Here is a 23,417-nt window from a genome sequence, read left to right as displayed (position 1 = left end):
TGAGAAGTGGGAAGGAGACCTTGAATTGCACATGTTCCGAATATAAAGCCTAGAAACTAATGGGAAGGTAGATGCTTGCAGTTCCTGATTTTCCCTTTGTTTCTAAACTAAACCACGGTCTACAAAGATTGTGTCAGTGAAAGATGCAGAAACATTAGCTGCTTTTCCTTTTAGACGTCAGTAAATATTTGATACCAATACAGTTTTCAAAGTCAGTTGAAGAAGTTCAAAAATAAGCTCATGAAGCCCCCAGAAAGTGATTTAAATGAGTAAATTGTGAAGATACAATTCATCACAGTAAAGGATCTCACGGCCAATTAATTCTGAGTTATGGCTTCAAACCGCTCCTTTAACATACTTATCCTTCATCTACCCATCAGTTCAACCAACCAGCCACCCAGTCATCCAATACATAGTTAGAGTTAGTGAGTAGAGATCCATTTCGTTCTATGTGCCATTCTAGGTGCTGGGATAAAACAGCGTTTAAAGTGTATAAAGAAGGTTGAGATCACAAACTCTAAAAAACAAATGAATAAAACAAGCTGATTTAAGGGACTGATCAGTGCTGTGAATGAAAAATATGGCTGGGTTTGTGGTGCAGAAGCTACTTGAGCTGGGGTGGTCAAGGAAGGTCTCTAAGCATTTGATTTGAGAACTAAAGGAGAAAGAGCCTAATATTTGCAAAGCAGAAGAAATAACTCCCAGACACAGAAAGGTTCCAACAATTCAAACTCAGGCTGTCTTAGCCCATTCGAGCTGCTGTAACAAAGTACTATAGACTGGGTGACTTATAAACAAAAATTTATTTCTTGCAGCTCTGGAGGTTGGAAGCCTGAGATCACGGTGCCAGCAAGATCAAGTCTTAGGTGAGGGTTGCTGACTGCCTGCGATTTCTGTGTGGCAGAGAGCAGCAGTGAGCAGCGAGCTCTCTCACAGCTCAAGGCTCTCTTAAGGGCGCTAATCCCAGGACCTCATCTAATCCTAGTCACCTCCCAAAGTCTCTGCCTCACCACACCCTCACATTGGGGGTAAGATTTCAACACAGGAATTCTGGAGGAGACATGAACATTCAGTCCACAACCGCCACCAAGGTCAGAGAGAAGGCGGGACAGCTGGATGCAGAATGGTGGTAGGAGATGAAGTCCCAGAGGTAAATAGGGCATGTAGGGAGAGTCTCGTACTATGAAACGGAGCCTGGATTATAATCCAAGTATAATGGAAATATGTTGGCAAGTTTAAAAACATCAATCCGAATGCTTGGCTGAGAATTACTTATACAGGGGCAAGAACGGAGGCAGGGGAACTAGTTAGGGTAAACTTGAAGAGGTTAAGAGGAAAGAAGAGTAAATACATAACAAATCTCCATGGTAAGGAGTCTTCACTGGTGAAAGGAAGCTGAATTTATTTTAATGTTTCCATTTACATGCAACATATCTGCTATAAACTAATTGTTTCACTATTGTGTGGGGGGAGTTGGTGATGTGGGTGTAGACTAGCAGGTATATACCTCCAGTGTGTATGAAAAGGGCATCTCGCTGTTGCTGCAGGAACCACACTGTGCAGGGCTCCCGGCGCCCCCTAGAGGAGAGCTACGGGATCTAGAAAATGAGCTCTTCCCTCCCATCTAAATACAAAATTGCAGAAACCATTTGCTACAATAAAGCCAGCCATTCACAAGAGGTCACAGAGTCCTTCATCAAGCATCCTTTATTAGAGGCCATTTATCAATTTCTACCAATTATTATGGACAATTGACGGGAAACTTGCAACTATGGCAATTTATTGGCACTTTTCTTGGGCTCAGCCACAAGTTACCTTGAAGGTGTTCTCAATACTGGCCCTGCCTACCAACTTCCTTGCTCAGAGGCGATGGTGGAGCGCTGGGATGTGGTGGGGCCTCAGCCATCCTGTCTTTCAGCCCATAAATCAGCATCTTAAAAATCCTGGAAGTGTCGTGATGGCGCTGAATGTATAAAGAGTGTTCACAAGCCGAATTCATTGTCCTCACTCTTGTTGGCAGAGGGGAGTGACAAGATGCTCACGTGCCGCTGAGTAGTAACCTGGCATAGTAAAGCGTGGTTTACACCATGTGGGTGTAAGATTTCTCGGGGTTTCTCGACGGTTTTCAAGTTCTACCTTCCCCACTTTGCAGTTATCCTGGCCCCAGCTGTGCATCGGCTTTTGACTTCATCTGTCCTTCCGCTGGGGACGAGTGTTCCTTGCCAAATGGAGAACACAAAGTTTTGCTCCCCAAAGTGATTATAACCCCCGCCCTCTGTGCTCAGCCTGAGCCAAGCGTCTGGTCGGCGGAAAGGACAGTCAAGGGGATGGAGAGGGAGGGCGTGGAGAGATTGCTCCCCTCACCTCCCCCCACCTTCGTCACTTAGCCCTCAAAACCAGGGCAGATGCCCGTCTGCGCAGACCCCGCCGGCCTGCGCAGCCCCCAACTGCCTGGCGGCCCAGATCTCCGGGTCCTTTCTCTTTTGCTCCCCTCTCCTCCGTCCCTGGCCCAGGCGAGAACGCGCCCTGCTGCAGAGCAGCGACTCACAGGTTGGAATTTGCCCTCGCGTGCACCGCGTCACACAGCTGGGAGGAGACGGGAGGGGAGGCGCCGCGGGCTGAGTCGCAGAGGGTGCCAGGCGGTCCTCTGCTCCCCAAGAGGTGGCGGGGAGCAGCCACCCCTGGCAGCTGAGCGCACCGCTGACCCAGCCGCCTCCTCCTCCCTTCTTGCCTCCCTCTCTTCCCCAGCCTGCCGCGCTCACTTTCGGCCTCCCCGCCCTTACTCCACCCCCTTCCCCTGCTCGACCCCCATCCTGTCCTTGTGTTTGTGCGCTTTAAATAATTTCATCCTTTTTGGCAAAAGAAATAATGCACCTGACTTTACCAGGGGGAAACAACCAGCCGAGCAGGACAAGGAACGGGAGAGGAAAAAAAGATGAGACCCGTTTAAAGACATCCTGGGGCTGAAGAGGTGGCCGCAGCGGCGCAGACACCCAGCGCGTCCCCCTCTGCGTGAGCTGCAGGCGGCGGACCTTTTCACCAGTTGCAGATGTAACCTCGGAAACTCTCAGTCTGTGGGCTTGTTTGCCAAACAAAGTCTATTCTTCTTTGGCTCAGATACTGAAGAGGCTCCTGGATTTTTTCTGTCATCCCGCCACAAGCTGGCAGTTACCCGGGAGCCTTCCCGAGGACCTGGCGGAGCAATGAACCCTTCTGCGCGGAGGATGGGCGAAGGGCGTCAGCAGCGAAAGGCTCCCGCGGGGAGGCGAGGGTCACCCCGCGGGCGGCCTGGCGGCGGTGGCGACGCCAGGGCGCAGCGCTTCCTGCTGGGGTTCTTCATGCATGCGTGGATGTGGGCGGCCTCGGGCTCATCTGCCCAGGTGTTCAACCTCAGCCTTTCTGTAGACGAGGGACTTCCTCCGGACACTCTAGTCGGCGACATTCGCGCCGGGTTGCCCGCTGCGCAGCAACAGGAGGGGGGCGGCTTCTTTCTGTCTGAGGATTCAGAGGACTCCCCGCTGCTGGACGACTTCCACGTGCATCCAGACACCGGCATCATCCGCACTGCAAGGCGTCTGGACCGCGAGCAGCGGGACCGCTACAGCTTCGTGGCCGCCACCCTGCTGGGTGATGTGGTGCAGGTGGAGATCCGTGTAAACGATGTCAACGACCACTCGCCCCGCTTTCCCCGAGACTCCCTGCAACTTGATGTCTCCGAGCTTAGCCCTCCAGGTACGGCTTTTCGCCTGCCAGGTGCTCGCGACCCGGACGCAGGGCTGTTCAGCACACAGGGCTACACCCTGGTGCAACCGTCTGACGTTTCCGAGGACCCCGCAGGACCCTTCTTCCAGTTGCGCTACGGGACCCCCGGGTCGCCGCAGTCCTCGTCACTCCTCGAGCCCCTAGACCTGGTGCTGCTGCGGCGCTTGGACCGAGAGGAGGCGGCAGCACACGAGCTGCAGATAGAGGCATGGGACGGTGGCCGCCCGCGGCGCACAGGCCACTTGCGTGTGGAGCTGCGCGTGCTGGATGAAAACGACAACCCGCCGGTCTTTGAGCAGGACGAGTACCGCGCCACTGTGCGGGAGGATGCTCAGCCGGGTGCCGAGGTCTGCCGCGTGCGTGCCACTGACCGTGACCTGGGGCCCAATGGCCAGGTGCACTACAGCATCCGTAGCCGGCAGGCGCCCGGGGCAGGCGGTGGTGGCGGGCCTTTGGGGGGCGCGGCCTACTTCGAGGTGGAGGAGCTGAGCGGCGTGGTGCGCCTGCAAAGGCCGCTGGATCGTGAGGCTCAGGCCTGGCACCAGCTGGTGGTCGAGGCCCGCGATGGAGGTGCAGAGCCTGAGGTCGCCACTGTGCGAGTGTCCATAGCTGTGCTGGACGTGAATGACAACCGGCCCACCATTCACCTGCTCTTCCTCACCGAGGGGGGTGCAGCGCAAGTCTCTGAGGGTGCCCGACCTGGCGACTACGTGGCTCGAGTCTCGGTGTCCGACGCAGATGGTGACCCAGAGGAGGAAGAAGCTGGGGAACTGGATATGAGCCTCGGGGGCAGGGCCATCTCTCTGACCTTGGAGGGCTCAGAAGGAGCCTTCGCGCTGCGGCCTGGCGGCTCCCCAGGGGTATTCTTCCTTTGCGTCGAGGGCCCCCTGGACAGGGAGAGCCGCGACCTTTATGATTTGCGACTGGTGGCCACAGACGCCGGGTCTCCACCGCTGAGCACGGAGGAGACGCTGCTGCTCCGGATCGCCGACCTGAACGACCAGCCACCGCTCTTCAGCCAGGAGCATTACCAGGCCTCAGTATCCGAGGCGGCGGCCCCTGGCACCGCGGTTGTGTGGGTCAGCGCCTCCGACGCAGACGAAGCTGGCACCAGCCACGCCACCCTGCGCTACAAGCTGGTCCACCTTCCTGCTCGCTGCAGCCAAGAGGCTCTGAGGTCCACGGTGGAGTGTGAACCATCCTTCACCATTGATCCCCAAAGCGGCCTGATCAGCACCATCCGGAATCTGGACCGAGAAGTCCAGGAGGCTGTAGAGCTTAGAGTGGTGGCCCAAGACCTCGGGGAGCCCCCGCTGTCCGCCACCTGCCTGGTGAGTGTTACTGTGGAGGACGTGAATGACAACGAGCCCATCTTCTGGAGGCAGGTGTACAACGCCACCCTTGTGGAGCATGCCCCCGTTGGACACTGCTTTCTGCAGGTGAGTGTGTTGGGCCTGTGGATCAAAGGAGGTTCCACAAAGGGATGGAGCGGCTGTGAGTTTGTCCAGGGAAGGAGAATTGTGATGTGGTGGTTGTATCCCAGCTTGCTAGCAGGGAACATGGGCTCTAGTTCCTCCTGCACAGTGAGAAGAATGGGCACCCTCTGGCCGCCTAGCCTTTCTGCCAGGAGCTTGGACTGAATGACCTCTAGGTTCCTTTCTACTTAACAGTTTTACTTGGATCTGGCTTTTGCTTATGGAATCCTAGCTTCCTTCATGCCCAGTATGTGCGCCCTGATTGGGAGGAACCACCCATTCTCAACCAGTAGGAGAATAGCAATGTCTCATGTTTTGGGGCATTGTTGTGTGGCATCCTAGGGAAATAAGGTGGCCCTCACAAATTAGTTTTTCACACAAGCAAGTATATGCCTTTAAACACTGAAACTGGTGTGAGTAGTCATTCCCAGAGACTTCTTACACATTGTCCTGCCTTCACTAGATGCCCACAGTGGCTCGTTGAGGACATGACGTCATTTTTATGTTGTGGGCCAAACCCCACCAGTGCTGCCGTTCAGGACCAGGAGGAGCGGCGGGGCTCAGTCATCCTGCTTTTTGGGTGTGTTTCCTTTCAGAGTTCTGAGCCCTCCTGCCCTCTTGGGACTCTGTGATATGCACCTGTCTTGCACCACTGCTTACTGATTCCAGTTTCCTAGTTCCTGTCTGTGTGAAATAACAAACCCGATTTCCAAGGCTGATTTATTTACTCCAAGAAAACTTGAGTAAATAAATAGAGCCCTCAAGGCTAACGAGTGAATGAAGCTCTGAAGCTCTCAGGCTGGGTTGTTTTAAGACCTCAATGGCTTATTTCCTGGTGTTTGGTTGGGGGCCCGGGGGCGCAGGCGGTTAGCCTTTGTAAGTTATGTCTCAAATCATAACCTTTGTATAAGTGAGATGCTACTATATTGTAACTATGAGCTTCATGACTGCTTCTACTTTTTAAAAAAATCTTTTGGATCTATGGTCAATAATATAATAATTTCCATCCTGTTTTTCTGGCACAATTGGCAACTCTTTGAGTTGCTAGATTATTAAAAGAAGGCTTGGAAATCAATGAATGCTTGCTGATAAAATGGGCAAATCCACAATTGTCAGTGAGTAACATAATGGAAGATCGTTTATCACTTAAGCAGAGTCTGATAAGGTGCAGGTGGGCTGGTCCTCCTCCATACAAGGTAGGGCCAGGCCCGGGAGTGACTTAGATCAGGTCCATCAGCATCCGAATGGTCAGAGCTCCACCGCAAGACCTCAGGTGCACTGCAAAGGAAGCTGAGAAATGCAGAGGAGCACGTGGGTGCCAGTGCATGCTGGTGGTTCCTGCCATGCATTTCTAAAAATAGAGTCATAATAGGTGAGAGGTTGGACTAGATTTCTTCCATCTGGAAGACCTTAAGGATCTTGATATAAAACAGTACGACTTGGCTCCATTTGAAGGAAAATGAGTGTGGTGGGTTAATTGTGATTCCTTTGATTGCCACCAGCCTTGAGAGCTGTTTCTAACATTGAGAGATGACTCTTCCAGACGTGTGTGTTTACCCATTGCTGTGACTCGGTGTGTGGCATATCCATTATGGTGAGCTGAACTTGGCTCGAGTGTAGGACTGCGTCTCTAACTGCAAAAAAACGTTTTTCGGGTTGCCAAGTATCGCTGTAGATAGTATTTTATTGTGCCGATTAGGATTTCCAGAAATGCCAGTGATCTAGCCCCTCAAGACTGCAGAAACTCTCTCATTCACTGGGCTTTCTGGTGGCCTCTCCACCGCAGCGATGGGAACTTTCTGTGTTCCGTAAGCCTTCCAGCTGACCATGCTCCCTAATTCTCGATGGATTGTCTTCCATATGCTTTCTTTGTATTCTTCTTTGAAAAAGTTAATTATATTAGTTTAATTATATTAATTATATTAGTATCATGTGTACAATATAGTGATTCCATGTTTTTATACCTTACAATGCAATCACCCTGCTAGTTCTAGTACCCATCCGTCACTGTGCAAACATATCACAATGTTATTGACCATATGCCGGTTTTTCACCTTTGCCCCCAGCCCCCAGCCCCTCCCTCTGGCAGCCATCCCTTTGATGTCTGTTTCTATGAGTCTGTTTTTGTTTTGTTCTGTTTGTTCACTTATTTTGTTTAGATTTCACATATAAATGAAGCCATATGGCATTTGTCTTTTTCTGTCTGACATTTCACTCAGCATAATACCCTCTAGGTCCATCCATGTTGTCACAAATGGCAAGATTTCATTTTTATTGCTGCATGATACTCCTTTATGTATATATCCACATCTTCTTCATCCATTCATCTATCAACAGACACTTAGGTTGCTTTCATATCGTGGCTATTGCAAATAATGCTATAATGAATACAGGCTTTCTGTCTTTTTACTCAATTTTTTATACCACTTTGTAAAAACGAACCTCCCCAGCTACGCTTTAGATCTCATGGCCTAGCCTTTCTTCCAGGGCTTTGCTTAATTACATCATATCAGTTCTGACTGTACCTTATTTCTGTTGCATTCTTCCAGTTTTCTCCCTATAGACCTCTTATCTGCTAAATTCTTTGTCAGAATCAAAACAAACTGAGAAATAACAGGGAAAGAGAATTCTTCTCTGGATTCCCTGTAAGTGAATACCATGTTATCTAATACAACACACCCTTGAACCTTCTAGGTGTCTTGGTAGTTTCTCCACATCGCTTATCTGCTCTTATTACCACTCACACCACAGTGCAGCCCGTGCTTCCGACCCCTAGGGCTGGCTGAACCTTCTTATACTCTCCCACCCAGATGGGAACTTTGCAAATACTTGAAATGTGGGGCAGATGAAAGGGATTTAATACAGAGTATAAGAACCAGTCCCAGCCTGAGACAGACGACCTCTTGCCCCAAAGGATTTTCACAACCTTGTGGGCACTAGCTTGGATTTCTTAGTTCCTTGCTCCCCTCTGCCCCCCCCCCCAATGTGGAGAACCCCTTCTTAACAACTAACCCCACAGGAGCACCTCTTAGTATCTCTTGGTGCTTTCATGGCCAAGGCAGAGGGGGTTTCCACTCTGCAGGGATGCACCCTCCCAACCTAGTGTCTGGCCTGAAAGGTTCTCATTTTCCTCAGATTACTACTGTCAAAAAGACTAACTTCAACCCCAAAGCAAGACCTCATTCTCTACCTGCACTAAGTGCAGTGATGTAAACTGCACTTACAGACTTTATCTTGTAACCAGATCCTACACCAATATGCCATCGTAAGGTTATTCTTTCATATCCCTCAAATATCAGCACCGTATTCATGTACTAATTCATTTATTGCATGAAACAGCAGCATCCATGGCATAAACATCCTCCAATGGACAAACATTTATCGAGTGCCCGTTGCATGCCAGGAACTGGTCTTGGTGCTGGACGCACAGCAGGAAGGACGATGGGCAAGGCCCCTGTGCTGACAGAGCCCTGGTTCTTCCTCTCCTCCCCTGCACTCAGTCCTCAGGAATGAATGACATGTGCCCTGTCTCCCCCTGCTGACCACTCCTCAGCCCCGTGTCCAACCATCCCCCATCCTAAGTTCTGCCTTTCAAAAGGCAGCTATGTTTTATTTCAAGTCCAATGGGCTTTTCTTACTCATAACCTCCCTCATTCCCCCTAACGCTGGTTGGGCTGTGGCCCTCCCACTCTCCTCTTTCTCAGAGCCCCTCCCTCACTGCTTTTGTCACCCACACTCTCCTTCTGGCCCTGCCTGCCAGTCCCACCCACTCAGTGTGCGACGGGCATCTCCAAGGGTTCTGTCTTCCTCTCGCTTCTCTCCTTTCTGTGTTTTCTTCTCATATATTCCCACGACTTCAACTTTTTAAAATTTTCTCCCTCTCCAGGGTCAACCTTCCTTATAAACTCCAGATTAAACATTTATCTACTTGGTATGTATCTCTACTTTGATGTTTTCTTGGCACCTGAAATCTAACATTTCCCAAATTTAACTCATTTCCTTTCTAATAGTATTTTCTCCTTCTTTTATTTTCAACCTTCATGAATAGCTCCTTTTGGAAACTTCCCTGTCTTCGCAAATGTGTCCTTTCTGTAGATGTGTTTATGTGTTTGGTGGTTGTCTGTGTGATGTAGCTGCTGTTTGTCTGCGTGGTTGCGTTTGCATTGTTGAGAATTACAAGGGTAGAGAACAAGGTCATGTCTCACTCATGGCAGTTGGATGACAAGCAGGTCTTGAGGTTCCGAACTGGGGCTGTGGGAGAGAGCCCCTGGCTGTGCTTGTTTGTTCACTCTCGTGGTCTGACTTTGAGGAGCCTCCTAGGAGGGGCATTAGGGCGACGGACCTTAAAAACAGTCTCGACCATCTGGGAAGACGTGAGAAATTGGACGGCTTGATTCCCACTGTGCTCCATGGACTGAAAAGGGCTAAACTGTTCTCCTGTTTCTGATTCATTCTACCTTTGAGGTTACTTCCTTTTTATTAATCTCCTCGCCTTTAGTAAAGTCTTTCTGAGTGTGTCGGTTAGCTTTTTCTCAACTGTGCCATGGAGGTAAAAACGGGAGCACTGAACTGGTAGTGGCATGATTTAAGGGAAGAGTTGCAGATTAGCTTCAGTCCAAGTGCCCAGGGCTAGCAGCCCCTCGCCTGAAGTCTGAGTGGCGAAGATGGCACAGGATCCAAGGTGAGGTGGTTTTTCGGAACAGTGGGAGACCCCTGCCAACTTCGGGAGTAAGAGACTTTATTAAAGAAGAAGATGTTTCCTAAAATCTTAGTGTCGTCTTTCATTCCTCCTCAAATCTGACCACGGTAGTGGCCAAGCCCTGCAGCATTTCTTGCATCTGTCACTTGGTGTTCGCCCGTGGGCATCACCCCAGTTCTGTGCGACATCACTGCTGCCTCTTGTTCGAACTGGAGAGATTGTAGGCGCATCTCAAATGCCACCTCTTCCCAGGGGATGCTTTCTTGATCAGTCTGGCTCTTTCTTAACGTTCTTTGTGGTGCTGCAGTTACTTCCGTATATTAGTAACACAGAGGACTTTTAGTACCTTGTGGTGTTACAATGCAATGGTATTTGAGACCCTTGGAATTTCTAGTGTCCTCAGTCTCATGTACCAGAAGGTCAAGGACTTTGTTGAACTACATTGAAGAGCTACATAGCAAAAACAAAAACCTGCTTGTAGCAGTTACAACTAGTCGAGGTTTTAACATTTTTTTATTTTTTCAATTTTTACATTGTATATATCATATATAATTAATATGTATATATTATTTTATTGTGAGGTTTATTTACTCAATATATTTTCTCATTGGTCCTTTGGAAATTTATTGCATTGCTTTTCCTGTTTCCATCAACTTACTACTAACATACTTTTATTGTTTAACTTACTTACACACTAACAGACTTCCATAGTGTGCATGGCCTTTGACAGTGACGTAAGTGTATTACCTGGGAGGGACTGTCTTATTCTGACTGCGTGAATGGACTGGGTCTATCTGTACACGTGCACTGAGAGGGTGTCCGTTTCCCCCGCAGTCATTTGTGCTGGCCTCCAGGACATGTCGAGATACCTGCCAACTGTCGTCTTCCCTAATTATCCGACTCTTCCTGGCTTTAGACCTTAGCTCCAGCACGTGCCGTGTGCCTGTGGGTTTGCTCTTATAGCTGTGAGGTTCTCAGGGTCCACTGTAGAATTCTCTCTCAGGCTTCACTGTGACATCCCAACCTCTCCCTTTCCCCCACACAACCGCGGCCCAAGACCAGTCAGCTGGATGTACTTCCTTTCCCCTTCCACCTGGAAAAGGTGATCAGATAATGTGTTTGGATCTGTAACAGGGAGGATATAACCTAGAATCTGTGGGATGTATCTCTAGTTACAGTCAATATATAATTTACTAGTAATTTGTCTAGTTCTTGGTTTTATAACTAACGATGACTCCTTAGAATCTTCTATTGAGACAACTTGGAAAAAAGACAGCACTGGAGTCAGAAAACCTTGATTCCAATTCTGACCCCACAATTTGCTGCCTCTATTAACTTTTCTGGCCACAGTTTCTCATCCATAAAATGTTGTGTATTAGTCAGGGCTCTCCAGAGAAATAATAAATAAAATATATCTTTATATATGTATGTATATGAGTATATACATATATATATGTTATGGTGACAAATTGACTAGAATGATTTTATATTGTAATACATATTATATATTATACATAAATTATAATATACTATATATAAAATATATCAAAATAAATTATATAGTATATGAATTTATTATAGTATAATATACAATATTTTATAATAAGTGTATTATATACTATAATACAATAATAAATTTATTATACAGTATAGTGTAATATATGAAATATATGGTATGATATACAATATTTTATAATAAATTTATTTTATAGTATAATATAATACAATATATAGTATAATACTATATAGTATAATATATATAAATTTTATACAATGTTAAAATTTTATTATATATCATAAATTTATTATATATTTAGTCATACAATAAATTATAATACATATATTATAATACATCTTAATAAGTATGTAATATAGCATTTTATTACCTGTGTATATATTATATATAAAAACATAATTTATTAAGAGGAATTGATTCATGTGATTACGGAGACAGAAATGTCACAATCTACTATCTGGACACTGAAGACCCAAGAAGGCCAAGGGCGCAGTTCGGTCCAAGTCTGAAGGCCTGAGAACCAGGAGGTGGAAGGCTGGAGAAGACTGATGTCCCAGCCATGCCAGGGAATTCATCCTTCCGTCTCCTTTTCGTTTTGTTCAGGCCTTCAGTGGTTTGGATGAGGACTCGCACATTGGCAGGGATGGGAGGTGAGAGGGGGGATGTGCTTTATTTATCCTGCCAATTCAAATGTTAATCTCAGCCAAAGACACCTCACAGATGTACCTAGAAGTAACGTTTAACCAGATAGCTGGCATCCTGTGGCCCCGCGATGCTGACACAGAAAATTAACCATCACATGTAGTAATTGTTTTAACAACACATCATTGTAAGGATTTGGGGTAACCTGTCCTATGTGGTAGAAAGTAGCTGGCGTAGTAGGAGTGAAGGGGACATTGGAGATGGAAAGAGGTTTTTCAGGGCATCAGGATGGAGGTCTCCCTAGATATGGACTTTCTAGGGGGTCCTGTGTTGTGATAGACATGTTTTTGTTTACAGTTTGTCATGGGTGAATTCCACTGCACATCTTTTCTTTTTTTCCATACAAATGTGTACATTTCTAGGCACGGTCACCTCAAAAAGCGAATCACTCAGGATGGATTTCTGAAAGTTGTGATCAGTAAATTTCCTTTCTGAAGATTGAAATCTCACAGTAAATTAACTTTGTTAACACCTACACAATGAACTTCTACTAATGAGCCCCTTGCCTTCTAAATTATAAATTAAAAGTGAGCAACTGTAGAAGTAATTTGTACTTTCATAGCCCATTAGGGAAATTATGCTTGATCATTTTTACAAATACCAGGTTAATTGCTTAAAATCTTAATTAAAATCTTCATTTAAAAGGAATATGTGGTTTGCGGTGCAGGTAGATCAGGTGAATATCTTAACAAAGCCAAATTTTAATTAAAATCTATTTAGGATTACAGAGTCCAAGTGGGGATAACATGCATTGAAATAATTACGGCGTTTCTGGCTCCTATAGTGAGGTGATGGAGGAGTTTTGCAGATGTGGGAGGAGATGGCCCATGATGCACTTGCAGGGTTTGACCAAAGAGTTTGGGCTAAATGTACAGATGATGCGTCATGGAACCATGCACTTGAAACTTATATAATCTTATTAACCATGTCACTCCGATTGATTTAATAAAATAAAAAAAAAAAGAAGAGGCTGGCCTTTGTTGTGGAAGCAACTAAGAGATACGGGAGGTTTTTGAACAGGGATTGACCATGTAAAGTGAGGTTTTAGGAACATTTGTCTTGAATTAGCAGAGAGGAGAAAGTAGGGAAACCCTGTAAGAGAGTCCTGATAATATTCTCATAATGATCTATATTCAGCCACGAGAACCTGAACTAGGAGAATGGTAGGTAGAAAAGTGTAACAAAAGGATGGCCTTGCTCTAGCTCCTTCTCTGTCTACCTGGGACTCCAGCACACACCAAGTTAACCCTTGCTCTTCCATACCTGTGTGCACATTACCGCCACTGGATTAATCTAGCTAAGTGTCCCCTCCCCAACACTTGGACTGTGGAGCTTTGCCGGAGCAATTCCAAGTAATGCTAGGTTCTACTGTAAGCATAGAGTATCTGGGCACTCAATACTGCTAGGTGAGTTTGTTGTATTCCCCTTAGCATCCCTCCATAACTTCACTTTCTCCAAGTATTGTACCTTGACCCCTTCCTTCACTCTTTATAGGCTACCTCCTGCTCAGTAGAGATTAGAAGGTGAAAGCTTGCTTGTGTTTTTGCCTCCCATCATCAGACTTTTTCTGTATCTGTACCATCCAATCCCCCTGAGGACTAGGTGATTCTCCTCTGACCTCATCAAAGTCATCCATTCATACTTTACATCATACCTCTCCCATCTTCTCTGACATTGCTTCTCAATTATCCCCATTCTCCTCTGCCTTTCACCCCTCCCTCTACACTGCCTCTCCCATTGTTGACAGTTATTACAAGTCAAGTCTGTGGGCATCTCACCCTGTTTGCTCTACGTCCTTCCTCAGTGCCTGTCCGATTGAGTTTGCTGCTTGTTGACCTCTCTCTACCCAGACCTGGTCATATACTACGGGCCCTTTCCCACCTAAAGAAGGGTGCTGGGACTCTGCTGATGCCTTGTTCATTGTCTGATATCTCTTGGTGATGGATTAAGGACCTCTAGAGCTAAAAGTGTCTTCCTCAGCATGTGTTAGTGTCAGGAAGTTGTGAAGAAAATGTGGCTATTAAAGAAATGACATGTGGGATTTATTATTGCTCATTTCTTAATATTATATCCTATAGTTGATGGAAGCTGTTAACTGTGTCTTTCATAGGAGAAGAAAGGGTTGAATCAGGTGAGACAGGGCATTCTGTTGACCAGACAAAAATACTTTAGTCTTGATTATTGTTTAAATAATCTTGCTGCTTTTACCTTTTTACTCCGTGGCTTTTGGGCGTACTAACCCTGCCCGTCACAATGTGCAAGAGGACACTGTGTCTTTCTTTCTTAGCAATTCTGTTTTGAATTTTCTTTTATGAAGCCCATGCCGCTCACTTCATTTCAGGCTTTACCATTTTCCCATAAAAATGCGGATCTCAGATTGCCCATTGATGAAGTGTGTGGAAGCTCTTTAGTAGAGAGGATGGAAGGGGTTTACTGGTACTCATTATTTCCAGCTGTCCTTGTTTTGGACAGAGGAAGAGCGATCTAGTAGTTAAAAGCTTGTACTATGGAGCCAGGCAGAACTGGGTTTGAATTTCAGCGCTGTCACTTAGTAACTTGACCTTGAGCAAGTTTCCAAACCTTTGCAGGCCTCAATTTTCTCATCTGTAAAGTAGGGATGATAATAGAATCTCCCTCATAGGGGGTTTGTGGAGATAAATGAGATGCACATCCAGAGTATAGAGCAGTGCCTGACAACAGGGCCAACTCCCAGGAAAGTTTATTGTTATGTATAGCTTCAACCGAGTTTAATAAACCCGAGGAGCTAAGTGAGAATGAAAAAAGAAGTGTCAGCCCCTGTTCTAAAAATCGCAATGTGTAGTCATGTTAAATGGGTAGAAAATGGTCCTGAACCTCAAATGACACTCTAGGAAAGCACACTGTCATAATTACTACGTGGACTGCAGTCCCAAATTTAGTCTGCTCCTTACCACAGACTGGCACAGGATCCGTGGCATCCAAGGTATCTCAGAGGATACCTTGACTCTCTTGGTTGAAAGTAAAGGTTAGAGTAGCCTGTTCTCTGACATTTTTAAATGGTTCTTCTGTGGACATGCTTGCCTGTCCCAGGGCCTCCATTATCCTGGTTGCTTCTCTTGCCTTCCAAGGTCAAGGGGATTCCATAAGAAAGAGGCACTACCAAGGGTTTGTCTTACCGTGCTTGTCACCTAACATGTAAATTGTCCTAGTGAAGGAGAAAAACATTGACTTCTTAGGATATGGCAGACTTGCATCTTTTTTTTGATCAATTATCCTGAAAAGTTCTTTTTCTCATTCAATAGGTAGAAGTGGGGCAAAGGGAAGAAAGAGATGCTTTGAATTTTCTTTTAATTAGAGTAAAGCGGGGCATTGTCATTCATAGCACCCTTTAACAAATATTTATTGATACATACCACTTTGAACATGGACTTAATTGTAAAACAAAGTCATGGAGTGGTTTTGAATAATTTATTACAGGAATTTTACTAACAGAAAGAAAAGGACATCAATTAAAACTTATTTGGAAATTCCTTTAACAAAACTGATCATTCCTTAGAAGTTCTTTTGCATATGCAAAAGGAAACATATACTTAAAATATCATGTTAATATTAACGTAAAACTTTCTTAGTTGTATTTTTGTATGTTGTACGTGGGCTTTGTACACTGAGATCCCTCATGTAACCAAGTTATTCGTTTAAGCTCACTTTACAGAAATTGGAACCCATGTTTTCTATTTTAAAAGATGTCAGTAATTTTTAATTGATGATTGTTTTTGATGATCTTGTTGGTTTACTTTATACTAAATCCTCAGACCAGAAAACAGCATCACTTAATGCTTCGGAGGGTAGGGATGTAATGTGGCAAAAAGCAAGAAAAACTTGTAGCACAGCTGTGTTCACAAGGAGAGCAAAGAGAAAATAACAAAACAGAACTCAAGGCAATTTCTCATCAGTTTGGTAGCTGACTCTTAATCCAAAAATTTGTTCAGTGCCGGAGACAACCCCTTACCTTTTAAAGCTCTTTTGTTCCGGTTATTTGGAAAGCTCTTTGTTCTTCATTTAAACTGTATGTGTAGAAATAGCCATTGTTATGGATAAGTTTTCAAGAGATCAAATATTATTTCTAGCCCTACCATAAATAGACTTAAATACTATCTGATTTTTAACAGTTGTCTAATTAGAAACTTCTTATGTTATACGCTTCTCTTGATTCCTACATTTGGAAACCCAGAGGAAGTTTTTGTTTACATAGGGATTGACTTGTCTAGTTCTTAAGAATTTCTATTATAAAAGGACTAAGTCATGAGACTAAGCTTATGCACTGTTTACTTTGCTTTGAAGTACAGATTATTTAAAGTACCAAACTGTTAAAAATAATACAAAGGCTGTTCTGTTACATTATGCATAAACAAGAACATGATATTTCAGTGCTGGCAGATGCTTTATTTCCTGGACTCATCTTGCAAGAATTTAATATGGCTTTTCCTAGTGCAGAATCTGATTGTCATGCTCATGTCTATTCCACTTCCATTGCCTCTATCAGCATCCAGCAGGAAGAAGAGAGGTGACAGGAAGGGCAATTTATAAATTAATGTTTGACATTTATAAATTAGTTAATGTACTCTAGGCAATTCCCTTACTTGAATTAAAAATATAGATCTTTGTATATTGTAGTGCACTTCTAATACCACAAAATGAATTGAGTAAGTTCATCTTCAGTTTTGAATCTTAGTGTATTTTAAAAGAAAGACAATTTTTTTGGAACATGATATTTATACCAAGCAGAGTACAATGGTACTCTTATTTAAATTTATAATATCTTAAGACTTCTTTGCTATTATTTCTCTAAATGCAATTTAACATATGAGTACAGTTACCACTTTCATCTATCATATGAAGATAACCTTTTTAATGAGAAAGTTAAGCTTATTCCATGCATTAAGAGGGCTTTTTCTAGAAACTGCTTTTTCTTTATTTTTAAAGACTTTTTTGCCTTTTTTTCCCCCTGTGTTCCTGAGATTACGAATACACGTGTTAGACCTTTTGGTCTGAGGTCTTAAGGCTCTGTGCTTTTCTCTTCCTAACAATTTTCTCTCTGTTCTTGAAGTCAGATGGTTTCTATTACTTTATTTTCAAGTTCACTGTCTTGCTTCTCATCTTCATTCTGCTGTTAATCACACTCAATAAACTTTTAAAAATTCAGATATGGTATTTTTTATTTGTATAATTTCCACTTTGTTCTGTTTCAGAGTTTCTGTTTTCCTGCTGACTTCCCCTCTCTTTTCATTCATTACAGGAATGTTTTCCTTTACGTCACATAGCTCTAATAGCCGCTTTAAAGTCATCGTGAGCTGCAACATCTGGATCACCTTGGGGCTGGTCTCTCTGCTTTTTTCTCTTGAAAATGGATCACATTTTCCTAGTTATTCATATGTTGAATAATTTTATGTTGTATTTGGACACTGTGTGCATTATGTTGTGGAGACTCTGGATTCTGTTATATTGTTTTGAACAGTGTAGATATTTTTGTTCTAGCAGGTAATTAACTTGGTTGGACTCAAGATGCAAACTCTGATTCTTGGATACCAGTACAAATTTCACTTTCATTCTGCTTTTCCTCATCTGAGCTTTTGCAATATGCTCCACAGGTGTGTAGTTCAGGGTTAGTCTGAGATCTGAGGAGAGTTTATACAGAACGTGTGCCTTGCCCAGATGGTTTTCTCCTATCTGTGATTTCCTTCCCATTTCTAATGTCTGTGGTTGCCCCACACTCTGGCTTAAGGTTGTTCAGTTCAGAAAGACTGTGTGTTTCCACAGGTGCTTTAGCTACCAGAATGATACCTTGACTGACATCTGTTTCCTTAGGTAACAGGCTTATAAAAAAAAATAATAAAGAATAAACTTAAAAAATGGGAAACCCACTCCATGGCAGTGCATTCCGATTTTTTGTCCCCTTGTGAACATCTGACTGTTTTTATTCAGTCCCCAGAGCCTTCATTTTTTCTGTTTTATTCAGAGTCTATGGTTCTTACACTCAGGAATGGAGCTTATCACAGGAATGTAATTGGCCATACCAAAAGCAAACGGCTTTTTTCTTAAATTCAAATTCCTATTAATGTCAGTGAGATTCAGATCATTAAGACCTAATAATAAGAACACTTTGAAAATAAAACCTGGAGAATTTTACTCTATTTATAATAGATTATGAATGAACGGCAGCTAATGTGTACAGTCACAAAGGTCTATGGATTCATTGTTTCATGGATTAATGTTACTAGTAGTAAATGCTAACAGTTTAAAATCACTTAGGTGTATTTTAGTTTCATTCGGGCTCAACAAATAATTTTATATATTTATAATTCTAGAATCTTAATTGAACAAGTGAAAATCCTTCATGAAAAAAATAGAAATAAAAATCAACTTCATGAACCAGCTGATATTTCCAACCACATTTGCATTTGGCTGAGACATGTAGGAAAAATAATACACTGTGACCTATTTGAGGAAAATCAGGTCTTAGCAAGCCCTGTCCAAATGCAAAAAAAAAAAAAAATCTAAGATTTTTAAAAATCATTAAGATTAAGCTTTAATATGACAAAAAGTGTTGTCTAAGTAGAAATTCATTTTGCTACTTTTCTTTTGTAAATCAAGTCTCCAGAGCCAAAATATCTCATGATTAAGTTTTACTAAGTGCATTGTTCTCATATGATATATAAGCTGGAACCTGACATTTCTTTGGTAATTACTTTTTTCAGAAATATCTGTAACATAGATCTGATTATATTATTCGTGCTTAAAGTCTTCAATGACTTTGAACTACTTGTAAAGTCAAGTTCAAAATCCTTGCCTGATCCATTCTGCCTGCCCTTCTTCTATTCTTGTTCCAAGGAACTCTCCCAAACCCCTTCACATTTCATGAAGGCACCATGCTCGTTCTTCCCTCCGCCCTTTGTGCTGTGCTATGGACCTAATGTTTGTACCCCTCAGATGCTTCTGTTGAAGCTCTAGCCCCCAATGGGATGACACTGAGAAGAGGGGCCTTTGGGGGGGAACATGGTTTAGATGGGGTCACGAGGGTGGGGTCTGTAGGATGGGATTAGTGTCCTTGTAAGAAGACGAGACCAGAACTTGTTCTTTCGACCTGGTGGGGAAACAGTGAAAAACCAGCCATCTGCAAGCCAGGAAGAGGGCTGTCAGCAGAGCCTGCCCATGCCGGCTCCCTCACTTTGGATTTCCAGCCTCCAAAACTGGAAGAAATAAAGTTCTGTATTTTAAGCCAGCTAGTCCAGGATACTTTGTTATGGCAGCTTTATTATGATTAAGACACTAGTTTTGGGCTTTGCATGAAATGTGCTGTCCGTGTCCTCTCTGCCATGGGTCCCCCTTCCTCCAGTGTCTCTAACTTATTCCTTGAAAATACCATGTCTTTGGGAAGCCTCCTTTGACCATCTAAGCTCACGCCACCCCTGTTAATGATGTCCTCTCTTATAAACACCCGTAGATTACATGCATTATGCAACAAACCTCCTTTGTGGCGTACCTCACACAGGTAACCTGTGTAGGGTCTTTCCCTGCCCGCTGTACGCTCCATGGGATGATGGCAGAGGCCTTATCTGTCTTGCTTACTGCTAAGTGCTTATTAAAATACCTAGTCCCTAACAACAGTGAGATCTGTGCCATGATAAAATGGCACGACCTGCATGGAGCCCGCGTAAATGAGTGCTGACTGCTCAGGAGTTGGGTGTGACCTATGGCGTTCTGCTGGCTTCATGAGAAGCAGTACTGTCATTGAAACACCTACCACAAGCCTTATAATACAGTAAGACCATTAATGTCCCTTTTATTTTGTCATTTAGCACCAATTCTCATTTCATGTAAACAAACATGGTTTTTGTTAGTGCCCCTTTATGCTGTCAGAATATAAAGCTATGAATTTTTCCTGTTAGCGGAAATACCACTAGTCTTTTTGTTTCTTCAGTGTCTCAAGTTAACAATTTGCTGTTTAGTCCTTTAACCTGTCTTTAAAAGGCATATCTCTCTCTCATTGTTATCCAGAAAAAATGGGTAGCTGATTTGAGGGTATAGCAATATTTAAACTTTTTAATTTATTCTGACTGTTCTCTAACTTGAAAAATAAACCACCCAGTTCAACCCTTTCTTTAAAAAAAGAACAATTGTGGTAGATATATTTTCTTTCTTTTTCTTTTTGAAGGAATGCCAATATTGTAAATCACTTTTTTCAACCCTTTTAAGCAGAATACGAGCTGGCTTATTAATAGTTATGTGCTCAGTGGGAGGCACGGGTGGGAAGAGTGTACACGGATTGGACTCTGGCTGGCTCTGCATGGGATAAAGCTGTGTCCTTTGAACCTCATTTTATTCATCTAGAAAATGGGATGAGAGTATGTACTTTGAAGCGTTATTTTGAGAATCAAAGATAATATGCTTTAAATACTAGCACAGAGTAAGCACTTAAAAAGTCGTAACTATTTCTTACCAGTAGAGAGATGGAAGCTCAGCCAGGTATTGTTCCTAGGACTGGACCTGACCGGGCGGGTGAGGCTTCTGCATGAAGCAGTGCGGGATGTGTGTGCTACATAAAGCAGTAGCTGGTGAGTCCTCTGTTTGCAGGGTTAATTTTCCTTGTTTCACTTACATACTGTGATCCCCTCATCTTGTCCTAACAAGTAATGAGATAGGTCGGGTCATGCCAGGTACAGCCTAATCCTGAGGAAAACTGGTTTATGATATGGCTACATTAAATGCAAAAAAGGGTTGCTAATTTATTCCTTAAGATTTCAGATTATAAACCATATGAATCTAGTCTTTATATTGCTGTCCAAGGGTTAGTTTATAGCTCTGATGGGCAGAACTCTAGATAGCACTGGGCATTGATATATAACAGTGATTTTAAATCTTTTTCATCTCGTGGCACACATAAACTAATTACCAAAGTTCCGTGGCACACCAAACAATATGTTAGGTTTCTTGCCAGTCTGACAAAAAAATAGGTATAATTTTGATTTATTCACAGCAGACAGCTATTGTGTTGGCTGTTGTCATTGTTTTATTTGGCAATCTAAGGGAAAAGCCATCAGTGCCCCTGGCTAAGTAGTCAGGTACTCCATGTTTTAAAAATTCTTGGGGCATACCGGTTGAAAATCGCTGACATGTAGGATTCAGAACTTTAAATTTAGAATAAATATATGAATTTACAGAAGGAGTTAAGTACATTTATTCCTTTGATATTTGTAAAGAATACAAAAATGATTTTATTCCTTTGCTGAAAAGTAACTAACCTGGAAATTATGATAATGTGGTAGTGATCTTAAAAAGTGTTAATATTTTAACTTTATTACAATTGGAATGCCAGAAATAATGTAAACTATAACTTATTGCTTTTAGATTCATTCTTCTGGTTTATAGCTTCGGGGAAGCCAAAGAATATGATACTAATATAAAAATGAATTTATTTCCTTATGAATGTTTTTGCTACAGAAGAAAACATGCTCATAATAACAGCTCCTAATAAACATTTATTGAGCACTTTCTGTGTGCCAGGCACCGTTCTAAGACATTTGGATGAATTGACTCGTTCCATTCTCACAAGCCTGCGTGGAAGACGCTACTCTGGTCTCCACTCTGTGGGTGAGAAATTGTAGGAGGAGAGCAGTTGAGCATCTTGTGCAAAGTTCCCCAGCTAGGAAGTGGCTGAGTGTCTTGGGTCCAGTTCCCTGGAAACGGGTGCTGAGGTGGAGACTTGCGCGAGGCAGTTTCCTGGAGAGCGCTCTTGGGAGTAACACCTGGAAGGGGGTGAGGGCCGTGGAATCGAGCAGAAGGGGGAGGTGAACCACGCAGGTACAGCACTGACCTCAGCCTGTCCTCTAGGGATCTTGGAGCTGGAGGAGTCTTTAGATCTATCTCGAGCTGAGTCTTGGGGCTCCCCTGGAGAAGGGGCATAACCTTTGGTGGAGCAGCTCCCTTTGGCTGAGGGTGTTTCCCAGGAGAGATGCCAGCAGCTGGAGGCAAGCATGCCTGGGGCCTGAGACCTGATGGAGACTCTGGCTTGTAGCATCTGTGACAGCCCACCTGTGACTGGGACCTTACTCAGAAAGTGGGGCTTTGCAGATGTAATTAAGTTAAAGCTCTCACAATAGGTCATCCTGGACAGGAGGACCCTTCTTGCAACAAATGGTATCACAAGAGAAAAGAAAAGGAGGTTTGAGACACAGAGCAGAAGGCCATGAGGAGACTGAGGCAGGGACCCGAGTCCTGCTGCCACCAACCAAGAAACGGCCAGGAGCCACCAGGGGTTCTAGGCAAGTAAGGATGGTCCTGCTGATGCCTTGATTTCTGGCTTCCAGCACAGTGCCAGGACTGTGGGAGAACAGAGTTCTGCTGTTTGAAGCCCCCTGTTGGAGGTGCTTCATTGTGGCGTCCCTAGAACCGAATCCAACGCCCCTTGTGCTTCTCAGCCACATGCTTCCTCAGTAAGTTTATTCTGTCTGGGAACCACTCCCCCTCCCCAGGCTTCTGTTGGTTTCTTTTCCCAGGAGGACTTAAAAAGGGATGATCAGTAGCTCTGCCCCTGCAGCTGGTTTGGGGACTGCAACAGACACCACTGTCTTCCTCTCCTACTGCCCATCCCACAAACCCTTCCCACCCAGCCAGCACCTCTCCTGCATAAGGTGGTGTGACTCAGACCTTTGTTCTGAGGAGTCTTGAGCTTCTGATTACCATAACCCTTCCCAGCCTATATCTGCTGCATTTGTCCATTTTCTTCTATCAAAACTGTGCAAGCCAGTACCAAAAAATGTTTCAGTGTATCGCCTGGATATCAAATGCATTCTCCCCTGATCTCATTGTGTAAAATTGGTTCTGCCTCCCCTTCGTGGTCAGGGTCAAGTACTCTTGTCAGAATTGTAACTTGGCACAAGGAGGCTGAAGTGACAAGACATCAGCCTAAGCTTAGTCTAATGGGATTCTTGCTGTGTCCCATGGGGAAGTGCGTGGCCACCCTGGGAACCAGGACCTCTAGACACACAGGGCCCAGAGTTGTGGTGCTGGTGGTCAGTTGCTTCTTAGCTAGGAGGCAGACTGGTCATTAGGACCAGCTGCATTGAAGGGTTGCTCTGAAGTAACTACAGATTGTAATTTCTGGAGATGATAGAGCCCAACGGGTCTGCCTCCCTCGTTTTAGAAGCTCAAGGAGGTGCCTCGGGATGGCGCAACAACGTAGCAGGTGAGCAGAGACTAGAATACACCTTTTCTAGCCAGGGGAGTC

General features: G+C 44.2%; 1 protein-coding gene across 1 annotated transcript in view; it reads left to right on the top strand.

Moving 5' to 3' along the window:
* The first annotated feature begins 3,203 nt into the window (after nt 1–3,203).
* Nucleotides 3,204–23,417, top strand: part of DCHS2 (dachsous cadherin-related 2) — a 182,067-nt gene continuing 161,853 nt past the window's right edge. Inside the window, exon 1 of the mRNA XM_024568565.3 lies at nt 3,204–5,207. Within this exon, the coding sequence (XP_024424333.2) occupies nt 3,204–5,207 (2,004 nt within the window). The remainder of the gene's footprint in view (nt 5,208–23,417) is intronic.

This window comes from Desmodus rotundus, chromosome 9 (assembly GCF_022682495.2).
Source record: "Desmodus rotundus isolate HL8 chromosome 9, HLdesRot8A.1, whole genome shotgun sequence".
NCBI classification, from domain to species: domain Eukaryota; kingdom Metazoa; phylum Chordata; class Mammalia; order Chiroptera; family Phyllostomidae; genus Desmodus; species Desmodus rotundus.
The sequence above is the reverse complement of the archived record's forward strand: the minus strand, read 5'-3'. Positions and strand labels throughout refer to the sequence as shown.